General features: G+C 37.5%; 2 protein-coding genes across 8 annotated transcripts in view; both read left to right on the top strand.

Annotated features, from left to right (window-relative positions):
* tle5 (TLE family member 5, transcriptional modulator) overlaps positions 1 to 24,140 on the top strand; it is a 439,890-nt gene that overhangs the window by 296,910 nt on the left and 118,840 nt on the right. The window lies entirely within an intron of this gene.
* Positions 1 to 24,140, top strand: part of akap6 (A kinase (PRKA) anchor protein 6) — a gene marked incomplete at its 3' end in the record, with an annotated part of 208,933 nt that overhangs the window by 119,391 nt on the left and 65,402 nt on the right. For all 6 annotated transcript variants that reach the window (XM_036211423.1, XM_036211427.1, XM_036211426.1 and 3 more), the window contains 1 exon segment: positions 20,397 to 20,527. In XM_036211423.1, the coding sequence (XP_036067316.1) occupies positions 20,397 to 20,527 (131 nt within the window).

The raw sequence follows: 24,140 nt of genomic DNA, 5'->3' as shown, positions 1-24,140 counted from the left end.
AAGGTGTGTTTTGGATTTTGGCCTCTTGTGCGATTGAGTTTGGAAACCCTTTCTCTAGCAGGTGTGTCATGCGTGTGTCTTTCCAAACTTCTTGAAGGAACTGCTTCTTCTTGATCTTCCAGGTTTGTCCATAGCTCATGACTTTTAGCCTGACTTCATAAATACCGGTAGGTTCCATTTATTCATACTTAGGTGTTTACTTTAAGAAATCAATGACTTCATATTTGCTGTTTAAGAAAAAATAAACAAAAGTTGCGAGGAAGATGTCTGAATTTATTTTAAGATCTGGGGCACCGGTTAGTTCTCCACCATTTTGTTTTTTTTGGTAGTTAGGGAGGGGATTCAGACGGGTAAGGTTATAGATCAACTAAGAATCTGCAGAAAGGAGCAGAACGTCCTCATGAAACTAGCTGGACAGACACCTGTGTGGTTTTGCCTCAATATGAGTGTGTTTGTGAAAAACACCCAGCATGCAGTGCAGCTGGTGATGGTCGAGCTAATTATGCATAAAATTAAATATGAATTCAGAACAAGTTCTGCAGAAACTTCATAACCGTCACACACACATACCCCCCACACCAAACACACACACACAAACACACTCAGCAGGAAGATGGAGACCGTCTACAGTACAACAATAAAACCAACCTTAAAAGGTTTGATTTTTTTTTTTATTTGATTAAAGACATTGACGAAAATCCTATGATCATTTTAGCTAAGTGTTGGATGATGATGATGTTGTTGCTGAAGGTTTCCATGACTGTGGAGTAAAACATAGAAGCGACTTGAAGTTCTTCAGAAAAACATGACAAAACGCTGAAATCAAAAAGAAACACATTCTTTAAAGTTTGATGCTGCACATCCGATCCATTCCAGGACAATCTCTTTCAATGACGTGTGGTTTTCATTCTTCATCTGACTGCTGTTTACCTTTGAGCAACTGTAAAAACTCATCAGGCTCTTTTTTCTTCATGGTACCACTACTCCAAGGTTCTGCAACCTGCAGCTCCAGATCCACATGTGTCTCTTTTATCTCTCCATGGTGGCTCCTTAGTCAAACATAAAATAAGTCATGGAGACTGCTGATCCAGACATGTTGTCTGAGTCAGCAACTCCTGCTAATGGCTGTCTAACCAAAACTACCTAAAGAAAACAAATAAACAAAGCCCCAAACTAAGACTACCAAGATCCAAACTAAAACTAAAATAACAAAACCCAGCAGTGTAAGACTGCTGAGGACAAAGAGGGAAAAAAGAACATAAAATATACAAATAAAAGAAAAATAAAATAGCAATTTTTTAAAGTGAGAATTACTTAATTATCATTTATTTAATTTAGATGAGTTAAATGTATAAACTGATGTCTGAGGTTCACATAGATGATAAACTATGTAGGTTTTTACATCCTGTTGACCTGAAGACGTCTTGTTTGATCAACTCTACCTCCAGAATGAACAGATTTTAAATGTAAAGAAAAACTTTGGTAGAAAATTTGATCTTTTATTAGTTAAAAGCACATATTATCTTATGCTGAACAACATTGGTTAATAGCTGCACTGAGATGATCCTGTTTGGCACAGAGCATCTTTTATTTTGAAAACAAGTTATTTGAGCTTCTGTCAAATGAACAATTTGGGTGACTAATTTGACCTTCCAGCAGGAAAACTTCCGCTTTTAATTAGTCTTAACAAACGGAGAGAATCTTTAGTAATATGTTAAAGATTTATTCAGAGCAGAATTTATGTTTGTGTGACGCTGCTGCAGTTTTCATCATCAGCTTCATCATTCTTGTCCTTGTCTGACCTTTAATTCAATTTTATGCTTTGGTGTATGTGATTATGGAGGCCTTTTATTTTGAAAGCTCACATAGCTGTTACAGAGTATTTGTTCTACAGTGTTCAAGTCACATGGCTTTATACTTTCTGTTCAAACAGACATTACTGTGAAATAAACACTAAGAAATACATGTAAAAGAAGAAACAAAAGCATCATTGAAGCTTGCTTCAGACCATTAAAAATGCAGTTAGCTCTCTCACAATCAAATTACCCTCAGCTCATTCAAAGCCTTCTTGAATCCATCACCAGGCACTGTGTTGTCTCCAAAACAAGCAAATTAGATGTGGCATTTATTTACGTGGCGAGTGTCAGAGGGGAATTAAGGTTTTGGGGGGTAAATTGCAGGTTATTAAGGTCCATTCTGTGTAACTCAGAGCTATTAGATGCAATTCGATTTTGAATTTCTGAGACTGAAATTAGAATTTGACAGAAAAAGAAGAAATGTCTTTTTAAACCTCTCCAGATTCAGCTCCTGCAGTGGTTCTCTTTTCTCTTTTATCAGTTTGCTGTGTTCTGGTATGTTCAACAATATGAAGCAGCAGCATGAAGTTTAAACAGCACATCATTAATATTGAATCTAGTTCATTAGCAAATAAAAAGCCTATCTTGAAACTATGAAACTGTAAATGATTCAGTTTGGTGGAGGATCTCCTATAGAACATGTGTGTGGCAGAACTGAACATTTTCTCAGGACTCTGCTTAGTCTCTGGACAGATTAGCTTCAAAACTCAAAACTATGAGATGTAAACTCTGCTGTTTGATAAAGACTGAGAGAAAAGCTTTGATTGTTATTTAAAAAAAGCCAATTTCAATCCACTCAAAATCATGGAGGAAAGATAATGCTTTTAGTCTCTAGTAGCTCCCAGAGGTCATAACAGTTAGGCCTGGGTTAATGAAAAAAACTGGATGGATGGATGAATGAGTAGATGGTTGGATGGATGGATGATGGATGGGTAGATGGATGGATGATGGATGGATGGATGGATGGATGAGTAGATGGATGATGGATGGATGATGGATGGGTAGGTGGGTAGATGGATGGATGTATGGATGGATGAGTAGATGGTTGGATGGATGGATGATGGATGGATAGATGGAAGGATGGATGAGTAGATGGATGATGGATGGGTAGATGGATCGGTAGATGAGTAGATGGATGATGGATGGATGATGGATGGGTAGATGGATGCATAGATGGATGGATGATGGATGGATGGATGGATGGATGGATGGATGGATGACTAGTGTGTTCGTATTTTAAATGTTGCTCTCTGTGAGTTTAAACAGAAGCAGAAATGTGAACACACTGTGAGGTTTAGGCTTTCTGCATTCCCGGTTCAGGGTGTTTCCATGTGTTTTCCTGTGTGTGAGAGGTTACAGTCCATGTCTGTGTGTGTCTTTGTTCATTTGTGCATGTCTTTGCGTGTCTTTGCATGTCTGTGCGAGTGTGTGAGTGAAGCCTGCAGGCAGCTTCCAATTTGCTGATCAAGTGGAGGAAGAGGAGAAGGAGAACGAAGAGGACTCCTCCTTTCTTTGTCACAAACACTCGTGGTTGGATTAAAAACTTAATTATGTTTCAAAATGATATTTTAATTAAATAGAGGGAGAAGCTGAAATAGATTGGCACCAAAATAATTCATCAAGCATAAAAAAATAAAGTTGCAGCGTCTTTCTGCTTCAATCAGCAGAAAATGAAGTCAGCAGGTCTATTAGCTGAACCACCATTTCGCTTTGCTCTGTTTTCTCCCTCCTCCATCCACTGAACACATCATTCCCGCTCACTCTGTGAATCTGTAATGCTCAAGATGATTATCAAGTTGCAAATTAATGATCATTTTAACGTCTGATTCTGTTTAAACGTGGCGCCAGCGCGCATCCTCCTGGTTAGACTGACACGGCTTCTTCTCGTGAAGTCACCAGCCGCTGGAAAAACCTGACCTTTCTACCATCTGAAAGGTCAATTACAGATAATTAACACTGGTTTCATTTTGCAGGATGTTTAAAGTTCTCTGTCTGAGACCCATCTTTGCAAAAAAAAACTTTAGTCACTAGGAGACCAATTTCTTTATAATCTCTCTATAATCAAACATTTAAAGAAAAAAAATCTGGTTGGATTTTGATCTAGAATGGAATAGAATAATATTAACTTTATTCAATCCCAAAAAGAGCAAATTACTTATTTACTATCGCTCCATTAAAAACAGCAAATAGATATTATATAACACAAAAAAACAAATAAAAAATTAATATGAACAGTTATTATGTTTTACTTTACTGTATATGGATTTTTTTTAATGAGCCCAAAAAATGTTAAATCCATCAATCAGAATGTCCAATTTGTTTGTTTTGCTTTTTTAAGTTTTAGAAATAACTCTATTAAAATGGAAATTGAAATCTTCTTTCTTTAAAAAGACAAAAAGAAATGTAAAAGCATACGGACACTTTCAAAAAAATGTAAAAAAAAAATGTAATTTTTTTTTTATTAATTTGTATAATTCTGATATAAAATATATAGAATATAGATTCAATGACCACTGTTTGATTGATTGATTTCAAAGATGTATTTGTTTAGTTTTACATAAATTGGGGTTCGAGCTTGTTAAACCTGCAACAACAGGATTTCAAAAATGTGAAAACTTTGCCCAAAAAAATTACTTATTTATTTTTATTTTTTTGTAAAAATATAAAAAGACACACACACACACAGCGGGCCCTGAATCTATATTCAATGAACTTTTTTTTTTTAATCGAATCAAATAACGTTTTGGAAATGGTTTGTTTTTACTGTAATGTTGTTTCCTTTCCAAAAGTTATAAAAACAAAGTGACATATTTTGAATCAGGGTTATACTCTAGATTTTCTAGAAAAAAAATAAACTTTTGTTTTTTTTTTTTTTTCTTTTTTCATCTATTACCTAAAACATAAAAATGAATTTTCCAGAACAATCACTACTTGAAGGGGTCATAACATGATTTCAGCCTTTCAGAGTAAACTATATCTATATATATATAATCATATATTACCTTTAGAACAATAAAAAACTAATTATTTATGAGATTTTAGTTACTTTTGTAAGTTTTTCCTACCTCTTCCTGGAAGGGGCTGTCTCACTATGACATCAGCAGGTGAGGACCGGCTCATTCTTTTGGATATGGGAGGGTCCAGTACTGAGAGCACAGGTTTTTAGAAAATTCCTCAGAAATGTGTGAATGGCTTAAATTACTTCTTTGGGGTTCTTTAAAGTGACAAATGAACAGTATAATGCACTTAAAAGCTCAAAATGTTGTTTTTTAATGGTAGGGCCCCTTTAAGTTTCTCAACAAATGGTTTAAAGTCTTGGAAATTGGGGTTTTTAGACATCATAAAACCTGATTTTACATTTGATTTAATCAAGCTATATTTACAAAGCACTTTTCAATAAAAAAAAATAACACAAAGTGCTTTACACTAAAACATAACACACAAAATCAATAATATTAAATCAGATCAACTGTATCATCAGATGTGCTCAATCCAAATGTCTATTTTTTAAAAACCACTCTGAGTTTAGAATATTTTCTTTGCTAATCTTAAGTCACAGTTTTGTTAAATGACATCATCTGTCCCACCATGGAAGTTCTGTTGCATAAACAAATTCCTGGAGGCACTAAACAATTCCTTGGAATGATAAAGTTGTTATCACGTGAATGTAATTTGGCTTGACAAATGTATTCTTCATATAAATGATCTTTGTGAAGCCACTGGATCAGCTTTAAGCCTTCCTGCCAATGGCAGAGGAGTTTAACGCGGCTAAACGCTCCGAGTCTGGAGGATTCCTCCATCACATGATTCTCCTCCTTCCCTTCCAACAGGAACTCTATCTCTACTAATGAATAATGGAGTCAATGTGAAGAAAAGCAAATGTACCAACACATGGTATTTGGGGGAATCCCTCCTGAAGGAAGGATACTGCAGTCTTTATTAATGTTCTAATTTCATCTGCATTGACAGAAATAAAAGAAACTGGGATATATGGGTATGAGTGCCTAAACCACAGAGACTCACACTGTAAAATAGAATACATCTGTCTCTAAACATTGACAATCATCTGCAGTTTTTGCAACAGTTGTCATTCATTGTTTCAGTTTCATGCGTGCATCGTTCCCGTTACCTCCTGGAATCACTGTGTGAATAATAACTCGGGGAGATTAAAGGGAATTTTAATCTCAGATTTTTATACACCAGTGCTGCCTTTGAACATGAAATGTCTGTGACAGGAAGTCTTTTGTGCAAACTAAATCTCATTTCTTTGTAAAAGCAGAAAACAGGAGATTGTTCCTAACGGTGATGAGTCTGCTGGTTCACTTAAAGCACATGTGTCAAAGTCAAGGCCCGGGGGCCGATGTTCTATAAGTCCTTCCTACCCGTGATTTTATCTACCCACACTTACTGCGCATGCACAAATTGAAAATACGTAATCTTTTTCAGTCTTAGCCGACTGCCCATAAATCCGTGATACCCCTCCATCTTGTGATCAGGCTATGCTGCCTCGCGGTAAAGCTGTCGGGCCCCCTCTGATACTTCGGTGCTTCCTGCAATTCTGTCCTACTCCGCCCATAATTTTTCCTACCCTGTCCGTAATTCTTTCCTACCCTGCTGTGTTTACAATCAAACGCAAAAACTGTATGTTCATTCAAATGTAGTAGGTAGGATTACCTGATAAGGTAGGACATTTGGATAGCTATAGGAAAATCTCACAAGGTAGGACAGATCTTTAGAACACCAACCCTCCAGGTAATTCTATCCTACCCTCCATATCATTATATTTTATTGTTATTAATGGCCTGATGTTATTTTAAGCTTATTTCTAACTTGTATCCCTTTGACAAACCCGGGTGTAAAAAGCAAATCGCGTACAAACGGCATGTCCAAAGCGCTGTTCTTCTGCCATCTTATTGTGTTACATAAAAACATCGAAACGTCCATCGAAACTCTGGAGCTCCAGTGTTTATGTTCTTTGATTTCCTGCAACTTTTCAATTGACGACGCCTTGTGTATTAAAGGGTTAAACCTGATATTATGGAGATGTTCTGTTGTTGTTCTGCTTGTATGTTTTTTCTTCATTTTTTTTGCAATTGGAGAGAGTTGCTCATTGGATCAAGTAGGAAGATGTCAAAGCTGCATATTATATGTTTGCAGTTGAACTTTGAACGTCCGTGTTGTTGGAAGGTAAAGTTTATTCATCCTACTGTGAAGCATTTTAATAGAAAGTGCAATAAACACAACAATATTAATAATAGTATTAACATTTGCTACAAGCAGAATGTAGGAGCTTTCTTCAGACTGCTCGGGAGGCTAAAGATGGATGGAGCACTGAAAGATGTGTGAAAGAGAGGAGAGGGAGATTTGATGGAGGCAATCAATATTTCTAGCATTCTAATTAAAGCCCCTCGCTGGAATAAATCCATGTAATTATCAGTAAATGAAACACAAGGTCACTCCACCTGATGGAGGGATGGACAGAAGATGACAGAACGATGGATGGAGAAGAAAACAAGAGGATGCTGGGATGCTGTTGGAAACAACACAGATCACTATTTGATTCAAAGCTTCCCAAACCGTCTACAAACACGTCTGAGGATTAAAACACACAGAGGCTGGTTTTCCTCTGAAAATGTAAAAACTCACAAAATCACTTCTAGAAAAACAGCTTTGCTTTATTTATAGGGATGACTTAAAGTCCCACTCTGTTTATCTTTTTTTTTCTACGGTCACAAACTCAAATGTCAGTGCATGATGGGGAGGGATCGGCAGAATCTTCAAAAGTTTATGATTTTTATGAAAATTGTTGGCATGGCGTAGCCACTAGTGATGGACACTTTAATTCTTTCTTTTTGATTGGACTCCTGGTAAAGAATCTGCTCTTATAACTCTACTCTTTACCAAGGAATTTTTTAGTTCTCCTTTTTTTCTGCTTCTATTCATTTGTAAAATGTTTTTATTTTTTGTATTGTCTCGATTTAAATAAGTGAAAAAGATTTAATAACTTAATATTTAAATTCAATTCAATGTTATTTATATAGCTTAACATCACAAATCAATTGTCTCATTGGGCTTCATTCCGCTAATTGTACAAAAGCAGAAGGTCGGTCATAAAATATGACCAATAGTTGGTTTCTAAACTAAACTAAACTGGTTATCCCTGCCCTTAGACTCTTGTTCTCAGTGAGGAAAAACCTCTAAAAAAAATTACCTGATTTGGGGAAAAAAATAAGAAACTTTAGGGATGCCCACATGCAGGAGGGATCCTCTTCCAGGACGGACAGGCTGATGTACCAAGTCTATAGAACTGGGGGACAGGTAGGGGCAAGGTCCACAGCCAAGACGAGGCAGAGGCGCGGTCCACGGCCAAGACGAGGCAGAGGCGCGGTCCACGGCCAAGACGAGCCAGAGGCGTGGTCCACAGCCAAGAACAGGAGCGCAAACGGTCCACCTAGAATCTGAAATCTCTCCAAGAGGAACAACACGTGAATTGCACTGCACCAAACAAAACTTTTTTTATTTTATTTAACAAATTAATATTTTGAAGAGTTGCTGTCTTGCCTTAACCCAAGAAGGGAATAATAAAAAAATATATAATTTGAGAGCCTTTTTCATTGTTGTCTCGAGAAAAATAAGAAAAATATCTTAAAGTTAAAAAAATCCCAAGCAGGCAGCCTCCACCATGTCGCATCAATGCGTCAGTACGGAGCGGAGCAGGGAGCCAGTCTATTTTCTAGATTACAAATACAATCTTTTGCACACAGCATTTTTCATCTGCTCCTGATTCACAATATTTTGAATACTCAGAAATGAAATTTTGCTCAATTTTCGTTATATATGTTTTCTATCATCAGATAATTTTCTTTTCTTTTTTTTTTTGTTATGTGTTTCATCTCCTCATCTCTTTTCTGATTGCTTTGGCCTTAAAGAAACCGTACGGATTCTTTTTTTTTTTTAAAAAGCGTCTCTGTTTTCAAAAGAATGAATTGAATGGAAAGTGAAGAGAAGTTTTCCTCTCATTTTGTCCCACCTGCCTCCTCTGTGTTTTTTTTTGTTGTTGTTGTTGTTCGTAAGTAAACCATAACGTAGTGAAATGACGACCACAGCTCTTGTGATCTCCCTGAGGTCAACACGTTTCTGTGACGGGAATCACGCAGGAGACAAGCTGAGCTCTGATCCACGCCTCGCAGACACACGTGCTTTAGGACTGTAACTTTGGTTGGTTCTTCTCTTACTCAGTCCAACATGTGCGTCTGATGATGTTATTTGTCTTAGACACGTGGCTGAAGATGCGTGTCAGGAAAAGAGAAATCTGTTAAGGAAAAAGCTGATTTGAGATGAAGATATTTGGGACGCGGTGGAGCCTGTCGCCGGGGGCAGATGTTGCAGCTGCTCCATTAATACAACTAATTAACATTAGTGACTATTCTAATTAACATACAAGATAATTAGAAAATAATGAACCAAACATGAAATAATATGATCCTAATAGGAGAGTGAAGGATTTAGAGCAGTGACATCACACATAAATTAAAGGAAAGTACTGTAATACAATACTAAAAATCCATCATTCTTAAGTTTGAAAATCACAGTTATTCATATGCAGACATTTTCTAATTTAAATAGGTACAAATATGGATAATATAGACAACATCAATCAAAAATGCTTGTTCATTTTACTACTTATCTCTTTGAACTTAAGACAAGTTTCAAAACTGTGTTTGATGTGTCTGTTGCTAGGCAACCTAAACAAAAAAACAAATTCCTGCACAGGATATTCACCGCCTTTCATGGTGAGCTGATCAGAAATCTGTTTATCTGATTTTTTTGGATTTGTATTCATCTTGCAGGGGTGTCAAACTCAATCACACAAGGGGCCAAAATCCAAAACACACATTAGGTCGCAGGCTGAACAGGATAAACATTTATTGAACACTCTAAAACTACATTTTTAAAACTTTAAAAACATAACTTTTTAACATAATTATGAATAATAAAAAGGTAGGAATATTATTCCAGAATAAATCAACTTAAACCTTCAATAACTTTCAACTTTTTAACTTTTACTATAAAAACATATTTTGTTATTAAAATTGTACAAGTTAGAAATGAGCGCAAGATGACATCAGGCCGGTAATAACAATAAAATAAATGATCTGGATGGCCGGATAGAATTACTCGGAGGGCCGGATCCGGGCCTTCACTTTGAAACGTGCTGTAGCGGATGCAAACTGGTCCTCGGGACGCATCCTGTACTGGAACCCTAACCCAGCACCGGTATCCTAATCTTAACGGTACTGGTCTGATTAAGGGTTGGGGTACCGATACTGGGTTTGGGTCTGTTGCGCTACGTGTGGTGGTACTGGACTGGTTCTGTTCTGCTGCTCAGAGGTTGTGGACCTGTGATTTAATGGAAACAGCAAGTGCGTCAAAAAATGACGACCTGGGGTCTCCCAAAATGTCAAAAAGTGACGTGGAGGGGTCCTTAAAGAGTAACCAAACTGGAAGTTGGAGGCTGACTCCTCCCACAACTGAAATGTGAAAATCCAGTCAGAGGGGTGGGGCTCGGGGGCAGGGCTATTATCATTACTGGAGCTGCAGATCAGGACTTCTGAAACTTACATGATTTGACCAGTCAGGAAATTAAACTGTAATACATCATTTCAACCTGTAGGGGGCACACAGACGGTTTTTGACTATATTGTCAAGAATTAAACAAGTTTATTTTAATTTATCAAACACTTGACAATGACCAACAGACAGCACTTTTAAAGCCCCATTTAAAGAGGTCAACAGCCAAGAAAGTTAATTTAGGGTTTGGTTACCCTTTAACCAAACGTCTTTATGTGACAACTTGGGAGTGTTGCTAAAGCTGAATGAGGAGCCAACACTCAGAGACCTCTTGTGGAGGTGGGACTTTTGTCGCACTGATCTGGCTTCACTTTTAAAACCATTCGCGACGGGGTAACCTTCAAGTGTGACCCCCCATGAAGAGGAACGATTAGCAGTTTTCTGACCAAGGGACAGTTTGGAAAAAAAGTATCTTTGAATTACAGATAGATGATCAGAATGGGATGATTAACTGCTGTTTTCTTATGGTTTGACTTTGTGTGTGTTTGTGTGTGATGGTGGGGGTGTTAGGCTGCAAGCAGTTATTAATTCAGCCCTTAAAGATCAAAGTGGTCAGATGCTGAATTGCACTTTCAACATGCACAGGTGTGTGTGTTTGTGTGCGTAGCCATCTCATATCCATTATCGATCGAGTATCATTACCCATTGCTTTGCTCCATCAAGACAGAAACACACACTTATTGGAATTTCTCACCTCAGATATTGGACTGTGACACCTCCTCAAACCCTCAAAAACACACACACTGCAAACACACAAAAACTGGTATATAACAAATAACAAATATGTTTTTTTTAGTTCCTGTCTTCAGGTGAACTCACCTGTTTGATGCCAGTTGGTGTCGTTTACTGAAACATTTGCTCATTCAAGAACTCTTATTTCAACTTTCCACTTCATTACAAAATTTTAAAAAAAGTGTGGGGTTTGGGAGCCGGGTGTAGTTGTGTTTCCGTTTCTGGTCGTTACCTTTTGTTTTCGCCTTCCTCTTGCTTCAGGGGTGTTAATGTCTTCCCTTTTTTCCCACCTGGTTTTCCTGGCCTCGCAAGGCAAGCTGTCCCTGTGTTTGATTGTCTTGTCTTTTGTTAGAAGCTGCGTGTCCCCGCCGCTAGTCGCCAGATCTTCTTCTCGAATGCTGCGAGCTTTCTAGCCGTTTCTAGTATTTCAGCCAAGATTAAAAACAAGGACCTTTTGAACTTCCTGTGTCCTGCGTTTGTGTCCACTCCCGGATCCTGGCAAAAAGTCTATGTTTTTACTTAAGTTTTAGAAGTTGTTTACAGAAAGATAATTTTCCTGTTGACGACAAAAATGACACAAAATACCGAAGGAGTGATGACCTTCAGGTGTGAGTCTTCATGCAACAATCAACAAAACAGACCCTGTGCTGCTGAACTGTTCAGTTGAGATGAAAAACACATGATGAGGTAAATACTAGGGATGTCCCGATCCGATCACGTGATTTCAGTTTAGCTAGCTAAATGTTCGTAGATTTCCAGGATCAATAACTCTTTTAAAAACACTTTAAACTGACAGCAAGTGTCTATTGGTTTGTCCTAACACAAACAACAACCTGTAAAAGCATTTCAACAGAAAATGCAGGTTTTTGCTTGTGTTTAATGTTAAGCTCTTTGTGCTAAAAATACTAAAGTTAAAGTCACTAAACTTTCTCACATGACTAAATATCACTTAAATAACAAGAAAAATTTTATTTTTTTCCTAGTTTATATTTCCTCTATTTTTACGTTTTTATTAAAGCTACTTCACAGAAGTGTTCCTTTTTAGGTTTTAATTGATAAAAGAGGGTTAATGAAATATAAATAAGGGACAACACAAATCTGTTTATTCACATCGTTCATGTTTTAAACGTGTTATAAAAGTATCAGATCGAGACTCGGTATCGGCAAATACATAAAATCGAATGACTCGTAAAAAAACCTGATCGGGACATCCCTAGTAAATACACTGATCCAGGTCTGGTTTCCTGTGATTAGTCCTCTCGTTCTGCAGGTGTGAACATTCACCTGAACTCTGGTTCTGGTCTTCTTGAGAATTAGTGCTTCTGTCCAAATGAAGTGAACTCTGGTATGGTTTACTTCCGTTTTGAAAGCAAATGGACTTTCCATGGAACAAAGAGAGGAGACAGTGTCAGCTTTGAATGTGATGCATGAATGGTAGACTTTTGAGTTGAACGTTTTTATCCAACTATTTTACACTTATTATTTTTCTGAGGTGTTGAAAATCTCAAAGAAGTCAAATTGTACTAAAATTATGAAATTTATTTTCCAGATTTATATTAGCCTATGTCTTATGTCCCTGTTGTAGTTCTAGTGTTCTCTGGTGTTGATGGAAGACAACTCTTGGTGGGTGTTATCTGGTCTTTTAAATCTGTTTGACACAAAATTAACACAGTCACCAGCTGTACCGACTTTGGTTAGCTTTTTCCCCTTTTAATTAAATTAAAATACACAAAAGAAAGAATGTTAGCAACTTGCAAAACGTGTGGTGAATTTAAGCTAGTTTCTATGAAATTTCCTACATTGGCCCACCAAAGAAAACACTAAAATAAGAAAGGCGGGGCTGACATTAACTCTTTAACGTTCTGAGAATCTGCTGGAATTAACGGTTGAAAAGTTTCAGTAAATCAAAGAACATGAACACTGAAGCTCCGGTGTTAAAGGGTCAAACACTTTGTCGAGCTATTTACAATAAACTATCCTAAGAATTAAAATGGTAATACACAAAGACTAGAACGTCTCACCTCAAACACAGCCTCAGCAGTCTGTGTGCATACGTTGAACATAATAGGTTTATGTACCGTTGGACAGACAACCATAGTGTTGAGAAAAGAAACTATGACATGAATTTGGTGGGATTCGACCATCAAAACTAAGCATTTGTTACCCCTGTACAGCCTGAGTTGAACTAAACGGATTTAGTTATCAAAAGGAGGTTTGGGTTTCCCACACGGATATTTGTGAAGGATCCATGGAGGAAAAGTTTCTGAAGGCATTACTGGAAAGACGAGCCCCTTTCCCGCTTTTGTTTTTACATCCTGGTCAGAGCTCGTTTTGGACAAGAGTTCCCCCAGACGAGCAGCTGCTGGAACTGGGATGTTTCCAGGAGGTTTGGTCCGTTTCTACAGCTGGGTTAATAAAACTGATTAATCGGTTTGAATTTTTTTAAGCTTAATTGATAAATTGATTCATATAAATATAAATTGAGTTAGCACAGAAAGAGAAAATCTGCTGGCTTGATGCTAATGTTCAATGTAATTTCCCATAGGACGACTAATGCTAACACTCGGTTGACCTAAACATACATTACTGAATGAATGAACATCTTTATAAACTCACAGACATGAATTTTCCAAACTCTTAAGGAAACATTTTTAAAGTAACCATTTGTGATCTAAAAGATCCCTCATAGATCTCCACCTAGTGTCCAAACTGAAACGTCCTCCAGGAGAATCAGAACAATGTTTACAATGTTCATGATCTGAACATTTTAGTTAGAACTTCTCCTTTAGAGAATCCATGTAACACTGGATGATATTAACAATCTCATTATTTCACTGATACATTTACAGTATGTGAACTGGATCAGAGTAATATAAATATATTCAAAGCATATATTAGATTATTTATGTATTTCTAAACAAATGTGTACAAATGTGTAAACTCAAAATTGAATTGAATTGAAGAATCAAAAGAATAGAAAAAAATCAGAATGGAATTAATTCAGGCTCTTGTGAATTGAATCAAATCGTTTCTGGAATGTATTATGAATCGATACCCATCCCTGTATCTGTTTCAGTCTCTGCTTCTGTGCTGAGACAAAAGCAGCGAACGGGATCAAAAAAACCTCTGCCATTGTTTCAGCAGCTTTTGTTAGAGGCAAGCCTTTTCTATCACGCTATTTAGTTTCTTCTGTTGATTCAGTTATTTTTGACTAAACTGACAGAGTTTTGCATTGATCTGATTTGTGCTGTTTGTTGTGTTATTGATGCATGTTCAGTCACGCTGAAGGGCAGGCTGTGAGTTTGATTCTGTAGTGGGTTTAGATGCTGCCGCTGCTGCTGTTCAGCTCTCAGTCCTCACTCTGCAGCGTGATTGGCAGTTATAGCCCCAGGAAAACCCCAGGAGACGCACACAACGACACACAAGCAGCACATGCGCACACCAACACAAGCGAATGTAGACATGCTCATGTAAGATCCAGCCACAGTCTCCAAAACACAGATCACAAAAAAACCTGTGAGGGCCCACAGGTTGTGGTGAACAGTTCTAGTGGGGAGTGGTCATGAGGGTTGACCCTCAACAAAAGGCCTAAACATGGCTTGATGTAGCACATTGATCCATCAGGACTGCAAGATTGAAAGCTCTTTATTTTCATCAAATGAGGAAGATCCTCTCTAATTTTTGACATTTAGCTACAGATCAAAACAAACCATGTAAGTATGCATGTCCTTTTTAGTTACGTGTTGGTAGAAAAGAAAAAAAAACCTTCATCCATTTTAACAAAAGTTGTTTCTAAGGGGTTTGCTTTTTTCTGGTGCTAAAACAGGCCTGAATAAGACGTGAGCACAGCTCTGGGACTGTTTGCCTTAAGGCTCAAGGACAATTTGGTTCATATTCATAAACCATTTAATCGATCACATGCCGGCTCTGTGAGTCACAAATTTGGCCCAGACACACGAGACCTGGATGATTCCAGCAGTGGAAAACATTTATTATTGTCAGACCAATATGGTACCCTTAGTAAATCTGCAAAGTAAGATTTTAACAGCAATATTTTTGGTTATTTAGCCTGTTTGAGGGAAAAAAAAGCAGGGCTCATTTTTCAAATTCATGTTTTCACCTTTTAAATTGCAAATTAAATATTAAGATCCTATGCAAATATTGATATTCCAAATTAAATATCTAAGTTTGATAACTAAATACTTAGTTTGGAGCTAACTATTTCTTAAAAACTAAATATTTAGATCCAAGTTAAATATTTGTGTTTTGTAACTAAATATTTAGTATGCAGCTCTAAATATTTAGTTTTTATATTTGAAAAATATTGAATTTTGAACTAAACATTAATATCCAAACTAAATATTTAGCTTAAAACGTAATATTTAGTAAGAGCACTAAATGTTTAGTTGAAAACTGGATATTTAGAAAGAGAACTAAATATTTAGCTACATACTTAATATTTAGCTACATACTAAATATTTAGCTACATACTTAATATTTAGCTACAAAACTGAAATATTTAGTTTGGATCTAAATATTTAGTTTGGATCTAAGTATTTATTTGAAAACTAAATATTTAGTTAGATATTTAGATATTTGGTTTTCATATTTTAAAAATATTGAATTTTAAACTAAACATTCATATCCGAGCTAAAATTTAGCTTAAAACTTTATATTTTATAAGAGAACTAAATATTTAGCTCCAAAATAAATAAATATTTAAGTATTTAAATATTTAGATTCAATATTTATAGAAATCAATATTTAGGTAAGAAATAAAAAAAATAATTTGCAAATCAATGCAAAAACATCAATTTAAAAAACTGAATAATAAAGCCTGTTTTTTCTCTTAAAACAGCCAAGATAATGAAAAATAATAGAACATTTCTAATCAATGCAGTTCAATATTCCAGTAATCAGTTTTAAAAACCTGTATGTTTTGTCCTGTATTGTCCACAATCTATGCTTGAAATAAACCAAACCAATCAATTAAAAAAATCTAATTCCAGTGTGCAAAGACAGGTAATGTTCACACAAAGACTAGAGGAATTTCCAAGATTTTCAGAATAAAAGCAACCACAGATTTTCTTTTAGATTCTTGATTACTTTGCTAAATTTAAGTGTTCTGGGGTTCCTCTGAGCAAAAATCGGTCTTTACTATAAAAAAGAAAATATATCACAATTCATCCCAAGTCTGTGACTGTTGAGAGAGTGTTTTTGTGATTAAAAGACAGATTTTTATTTTTTTGTGATAGATCAAGAGTGAAGACGCAAATTGGACATGCAAAGAATAAAGAATATAAAAGTTTTATCCCCAACAGGTTTGTAGGTTTTGCAGAAGTTTTTTTTTAGATCAAAACAATCTGTTCATTTTTAATGACACCTTCCCACAACCTAGTTTGGCCAAAGTTCTCCACAGCTCTGAATCCCATTGTAGTTTTAGAACTTCTAGGAACAATCAGCACTCCTGCAGACTGGGAACAAAGTGCTCAGTTTTTAAAATCTGGAACTATGCGGACTTTGATGTATAATGAAGTTCACTTTTTAAAGCTTTATATGAAGGTACATTTAAAATTCTTCTTTGTTTTTGTCATCTATGAGATGAGGAGCTAAAACAAGAGAAATGAGGTTTCTATTGACTCTGACTGCACGTTCAGGTAAATAATCTTCAGAGGAATGGATCCTTTTAACCTTCTAACACTAGAGCTCCAGTGTTTATTTTCTTTGATTTACTTTATTTTTTTAATCGTTAGCACAATCAATGTTATTCCAGTAGATTCTGAAGGAGAAAAGCTGTGTGAGCCACTTTTCTCTTTCGGAATCTACTGGAATTATCATGTTAACGGTTGAAAAGTTACAGTACGTTAAAGATTTTTTAAAGATTCAAGGGTACATTTAGGAGCTAAAACTCATACCTGTTTTTTTTTTTTATTTGTTTTTTTTTTTTAAGTTAAGTTTTAACTTAAATGTTTGAAAATTTTCCTCATCTCGAACAGGGGTCCCCCATCTTCTTCTTGTGAGGGCCACATAACTGTTTTCTTCTCTGATGTGGACCGGGAACATTTATGTATTTTGTGAAAGCCACACATAGCCAAATTTAAAACAATTAATTTCTGTAACCTTCACAGAAAAAAAAATATACTAAAACATTTTAAAAACTAGATATTTAGCAGTACCTGCGATAATAATAATGTGAATGCTGTAAGCTGAGTGCTTATAGTTGAAGATTCTTAAATTGATAGCTAAAGACACTGAAGTTGATAGCTGAAATGGCTGAAGCTAATTACTGAAAACACTGAAGCCGATGACTAGCTAAAATATTGCCGAATTAGCATAAAAAGCGGGAAAATGGTTAAATTCGCCAAAACAATTAGCATGTAGTAGAAATATTAGCTAACGTCCAAATTAGCCTAAATAACTGAAAAAGCCTAAATTAGCCAAAACAGCTTGCCTTTGGCTAAAATATTACCCCAAAATAGCCCAGAAATCTTTAGCAACTGTCAAAACAGTCAAAAAAGCTAGCATTGAAAAAGCTGGATGTGTTAATAGCTGAATTAGCTAAATAGCTGAAAGAGCTGTAAAGCTATTGACGTCCAAAAACGTGCAAAAGAAAAATATTAATAATAAAGAAATAAAGAAAAAGTGAATCACCATAGTGTGAATCCTTTACCAATAAATAGTCTATCCTCCCCATCATAGTTCAGACTGCAGAAGTGTGAAATAAAAAGTCGCGTTCTATACGTGTCTCGATCGACCAGATTGACAAAAATAAAAAAAACTAATTATGCGTCAATGATAGTGTCTTGGGGGGGCCGGGTGATATGTGGAGGAGGGCCGGATCCGGCCTGCGGGCCGTAGTTTGGGGACCCCTGCTCTAGAACAGAGATGACTGAATTAGTCTCAAGTTAAATTGTTTCAAAAAGAAATCCCCTTAAACTCTGGATAATGTCTTCAAGAGCTCAACCAGCCAAACAGATATTCTTTGAGCTCGTCTTCAAATGTGGTCTGTTGTCCACATGAGAGAACGCGCGCGGAAAACTTACCGCAGAGAGAGCAATCTAACCGACTAATGAACAACCTGACTGATTTACTGACTCGCTGACAGACTAACCAGGCAGCAAACAGCCTGAAAATGCAGCAGAGATCAAAGCAGAAGGAAGTAATGAAGGAAAATGAAGAGGCGTTTAGAGTGAGAATCTTTTTTTTCCCAGAGAGCTTCCATTTAGTTTCATTTGTGTTGCAGCAATGCAGACACAAACAAAACATGCTGAGTGCAGACCGAGCTGCTGATTGTGTATCAGCCGCTTGTTTATTAGCTCTCTGATTGAGCGGCTCTGCCTCCCACAGATTGGATGACCTTTGCCGATCCTTCTGTCGACTCTGCTAAGTGGATCGGACGATAAACGCAACTTGACGCGACTTGACGCAAAAATACTTTATTCATATTGTTACTGAATGAGGCAAACACGGCCTTTTGTGTGTTTGTGTGTATGCTGCGTCGCTGTTTGTTCACACTTTGCCTGCCTTCATTGGTTCAATTGAAGCCTCATCTCCATATAGTTTGTATGCAATTACATCTGAGCAGCACGCTCAGTGCGACTGTGACTCACTGTGATGTGTGTGCACATCTGTAGCAGTTCATTGTTAATTTGTGTGTCGCTTTACAGGAACATTTGGGATGAAATTGTGTGCAAAAGAAAGCAATTTATGCAAAACATGTTGGAATGATGTGTAAATAAGTGAGTGCATCTGTGCACGTATAACCATGTGCGTGCACCAGCGAGTGTTTCCATAGTCAAGAGATGAGAGTGCGGCGTAAGTGGAGATTGTGTTTCCAGAGGCTTCTTGAAGAGCTTTAAAGGGAGCATCTGTCAAAAGCATCACATTTTTTTCATCTCCTCTAGGCATTTCATCAGACTAAACGTAGACGATCCATTTCTGAGGTCCAGCGTCATCTTATTGTTCAGTCTGTGTTCCTTAAAAGGGTTTGGACAGCGTTGGCAGTGCAGACCGTAGGAGCGCATTCTCTCCAGCAACTGTGAATCTGGATGTTGGATCATCTGTGCTCCTGTCCTTGGCTGTGGACCTTGCCTTTATTTAATGAAATCGTTATCATTTTTGTTCAGTGCCAAAGAGCCTCAGGATCCAGACCTGTGATCTAGATGAAGCCCATCTGCTACACTATTCAAACATGTACTTGTAGAGTTAGATAAAGTAATTCTTCTTTAACAGTCCTGGTGGATCACCTGTCCGTCCTGGGAGAGGATCCCTCCTTCATGTGGACTTCCCTGAGTTGTCTTCTTATTTTTTTTCCCTAGAATCTGTTTTTTATTTTAGGAGTTTTTCTTTACCGAGAAGCAGGATCTCAGGACAGGGATGCCCAGTTCAGTTTAGTCTGTTTGGATAGTTTAACAACCAGCCATTGTTTAGATTTTAGTGACTTTATGTTTTAGGACAATTACCCGAGTGAAGCCCGCTGAGACAAAAGTGCTCCCCACATAAGCAGCTGTTGGAACTGCATTATTTCTCCAGAAGACGAGGTCCAGTTTCAGTCTGGGGTTCTCTCCTGAGAATGCATGTGGGAACCAAACTGAGGGAGTGGGAGCATTTATCAGCATTCCTCCCCATTCCTCCCACATTACAGCTGACACTGGGATTCCCATCACCAGCCATACTCCATCAAAGGCCCGTCTTTGCTCCTCCATTGGAAGCAGAATAATGAACCCGCTGAGAAAACCCACCCCTCAGTTGTGCAGAGGTGGGATCCGTTCTCAGAGGAGTTCTGCTGTTGGAATGAACTTGTCTGAACCAGGAGTGCAGAACTCCACATTTAGTCTCTGACAGATGATTCTGTTGACTGTTCTGTGTTTGTTTCCAAAGCGTCTGCATCTTCATCAGTTGTAAAGGTCTGTCGGTCCGACAGGTGTGAAGGTGTGCTTGAGAGCTGTTTGTGTCGCTGCTTCTTCAGTCAGTGCTGTTAGAAACAGCTCCAGATGTTTGTGTGCTAAACTGATAGAGACACTTCTCATAAATGAATGAAATCACTGAAGCAGAAGCTGGTTTATGAGCAAAGATCACCTCAGTAATGACATGTGTTGGATGATTGCAACAAATGAGATTGAAAACATTTCGGTGTAGCTGAACTAAATTCTGAACTAAACATTCTGTGTTTTTCAGATGGACCTGATCTCCAGCCAGTTCAAAGTTCAGAGAGATGCCCTGGAGAGGATGGCCATCAAGCTTAGCAGCCTGCAGTACCCTCCTCCCCCCAACAGCAGGCACAACAGCCAGGAAACCAGGAGCACCAGGTAAAGCAGAAAACACAAACTACATCTGTTGTCATCCTTTCTGTATCAGTGTTCACATGGAAAAATCACTGCAGGACATGTCACATGTTTGAAATGTTTCTCTAATATGAAAGAAGACCATCCTCCTGAATGGATGGGGTAGGCAGCAGAAGCATACCAGGAAGCATGCAAAAGCTTTTCCAAAAAGTCCAAAACTCTACATTTGATTACCATATTTTTTTGCATTGTTAGACACACTTAAAAGCCTAATTAAAAAAACAAAAAAAACAATGCACCTTATAACCCGGAGCGCCTTACACATGAATTGATTCTGGTTATGGTAACTAATAAAGGAACAAATTTCAGAGTTGGATGCCTTTCTCTCAAAATGTTTGGTTTTGTTATAAGCATTATAAATACACTAACACGGCTAACATGTAGCGGCGTCATACTGTGTTTTTACGTGTTACTAACCACGTTGTGAGTTAGCATAGTCACGGTAACCTATGTTTTAGTGGCATCAGCTTGTTTTTTTATGTGTTGCAAACAAGGTTGGGAGTTACTGGTATTGTCAATACGCTAATGTGGCTAACACTTCTGACATGCTGACGTGTATCAGTGTCATACTTTGTTTTTACGTGTTACTAACAAGGTTGTGAGTTAGTATAGTCACGGTAACCTGTGTCTTAGCAGTATAAGTCTCTTTTTATACATGTTGGAAACAAGGTTAGGAGTTATATTCGCAATAACGTTTGTTTTATCGGTATCATTCGGTTTTCTTTACATATTGGTTTAATGGTCAGGAGTCAGAGACATTGTCAATATTCTAACAGCTAACGCTTCTAACATGCTAACCCATAGTTTGTTACAAGTTCTATAGTTACTGTGAACAGAAATGAATAAACTGACTGATAGACTTATCTCTGAGTCTCGTCTCGCTTAATGCCCTCGTTGTTCGGTGTGCCTTCAGAAGTTCAAAAAGAGACCATTCATTGACGGTGCTCCTTTAACTGGTGTGCCCTGTAGTGCAAAAAAACTGTAAAGAATCTTAATAAATAGAAAAGATAACTGAAAATTGTGCTGAAAAGAAAACCGTAGATATAAAATCCCAGACTTTACAGCTTTTTCTGTTGCATTAAGGCGGATCAAGATTATGTTCTCCAACCAAATGGTAAAAAAAGGACTAGTCTGCTGAACTGAACTGCTACTCATTGTTTCCTGGAGTCGGCCGGCCTTTTGTCATGAGTCCAGGATAACTGACAGCGTGAACAAGGTGTGGTGAAGATTTACCTGAGCTTACGTTGGGGCTGAAAGTCAGCTCTCTGAGTTTGGTCACACCAGATAAATCACTACATGAAGAATCAAAACAGAATTAAAATCCAAGCCTGATAAACAAGCACAGGCGAGCTAGGCAGCCGCCTAGGGCTTTAGGGTCAAAAAAGGAAGTTAGAGGAGGAAAACTGACTCAAAGCAGAGGTTTGTCTGCTTTATTTACACTCATTGACTTGGAAATCCCCCCCCCCCCACCCCTTTTCAGTCAAAAGATAATATTGTGCAAAAATCACATTTCGCCTTGTCTTTTTTTAATAAAAATAAATAAAAATTCAAGTTACTGCAAATGTTTTTAGGTCATTCTGGAAGTCATCAAATCCAGATTTGAGCAAACTTTAAATACTAAAAACATCCAAAATTCTGTTTGTTTTTGGAAGAATATTAAAAATGTTTTTGAGACTTTTTCTTTATCAAAGGACTGTAATTATTTTTGGTAACATACATTATAGCAGAGGAACATAAGAGGATGAGAGCAACAGCAGATTATTACTCAACATTAAAAAAAAAAAAAAATTCTTAAAAACCCCAGCTCTGGGATTCACAATTTAAAAACCGATGTTAAGTTTTGAATTTTTCAATTCCGAAGATGTTACTTTAAAATTGCTGCAACTTACTGTGGTTTTTACTGCTGTTGGGGACTCACTTGTGATTTTGCTTTATTACATTTAAAGACAAAGTGATAATTGGCCTCACAGACACAAGCTCTCAGTTTGGAAGTTACTTGTTTGGGCAAAGACTCCAATGAACAACAATCATTTATCAGTTGTGAGGATGGAGTGACCGTTGGTGGACTCTGCTTCTGCAGGGTCGCGGTGAACATTCAGCCGTTTCTGCAATTATGCTTTTCTGAAGACAATTTCCAAAATATGAATCCCAAAAAATCATCCCAAGTTTGTTTTGTGTTTGTTTAAGCTCAGTGGTTGGACAGAGTCTAAGTCATGCAGAGAAACTCAAATACTGCAAAAAGAAAGAAAATAATGACATGAAACAAAACAGCGTGTTCTCTGTTCTGCGGCGTGTTCGCACAGGAACACGTGACGCACACACTCGCGGCCGACTGTAATCACGCACCCACAGAGTCTGTTTGCGTTAACAGCAGTAATTCGACATGGCCAAGCTCAATTTGTCTTTGGTCACGCTGCTTGTCGGCGTTTCATCCTCCACTTTGAGGAGCCTCCCTCCGTGTTTATCACTCACTGGCAGGACACGTGCACACACACACACGACACACAAACATCCCTGTGCCACACAAACTTTACGGTGTTGTTGATGTTTCATCTTACAGGAAGAGTTTTCTTGTATTTTCAGAGCGAAAACACACAAAACAAACCCTCTTCTGAACAGCTGACCCTCGTTCTGCAGGAACCACAAACACGACTGCAGTTTGTTACACAACACCAACGAAAGCCAGACTCTTTTCCATGCTGAGTCTCCTGCTGTGTGACATTTCTGTTATTGTGTGAATGTTATATAGCATTCACACTGTAGTGATGCTCCTGCTCCTTTCCGTACATTTTTTGGCATGTAAAAACTCAATCACACTTTCATTAATTTCAGCAATCTTGGTATCAAAACCTTCAGCTCGTTCAGGACATTACTGCTTGTCCTTTTGGTATTCATAAACTTTATATTTTTTGAAATATTAAGCAAAATATGCCCCATAGGAAATGACTGAGAAGTTGCTAAAATCCTTTAAAAACTTTGTGAACTTCCGCATATACTTTCAGCTAGAGAAAGTGCAGTGGTGTGTGGGATGAGCTCCTTCGTAACCCTTGTGTTATCCTAGCCATGTTTACATCAAAAGTGGGGTCATCTGGACCCCATATGACAGCGCGCTGAACTTTTTTTTCAAGGATTTTTTATCTTCACTGTTGTCCATGGCAGACATAAAATCCTGTCCATCTTTGTCATGGGAGGGATCACACATCAATACAAGGGTGGGGTCATCTTGACCCCAGAAGATAGCACGAGGGTTAATTAGATTTAATGTATTTTTTTCCTGTTACTCAGCTCAGGCAGATGCAGTATTTTAGTGAGGAAAAGTAAAAATCAGGTCACAGGTATTCTACTGGCAGTCGAGCCAGTGTCCTTCCCTCATGAGTGTTGTCACTGTTGGAATGGAACTATCAAAATAAAACATCTTCTTTCAAATGTTTCCCCCATAGGAAATGCCTGACCTCTGGCTCTCGCAAAATCGGCGTCACTTCCAGATACGTCTACCTCCATACTACAATGCGTCGTCAGTGATTAGTAGATCTGGTTCGTTTTAGAGGAACTACTGTCGCCAATCATGAATGAGCTC

Source organism: Oryzias melastigma, linkage group LG4, assembly GCF_002922805.2.
Source record: "Oryzias melastigma strain HK-1 linkage group LG4, ASM292280v2, whole genome shotgun sequence".
NCBI classification, from domain to species: domain Eukaryota; kingdom Metazoa; phylum Chordata; class Actinopteri; order Beloniformes; family Adrianichthyidae; genus Oryzias; species Oryzias melastigma.
The sequence above is the reverse complement of the archived record's forward strand: the minus strand, read 5'-3'. Positions and strand labels throughout refer to the sequence as shown.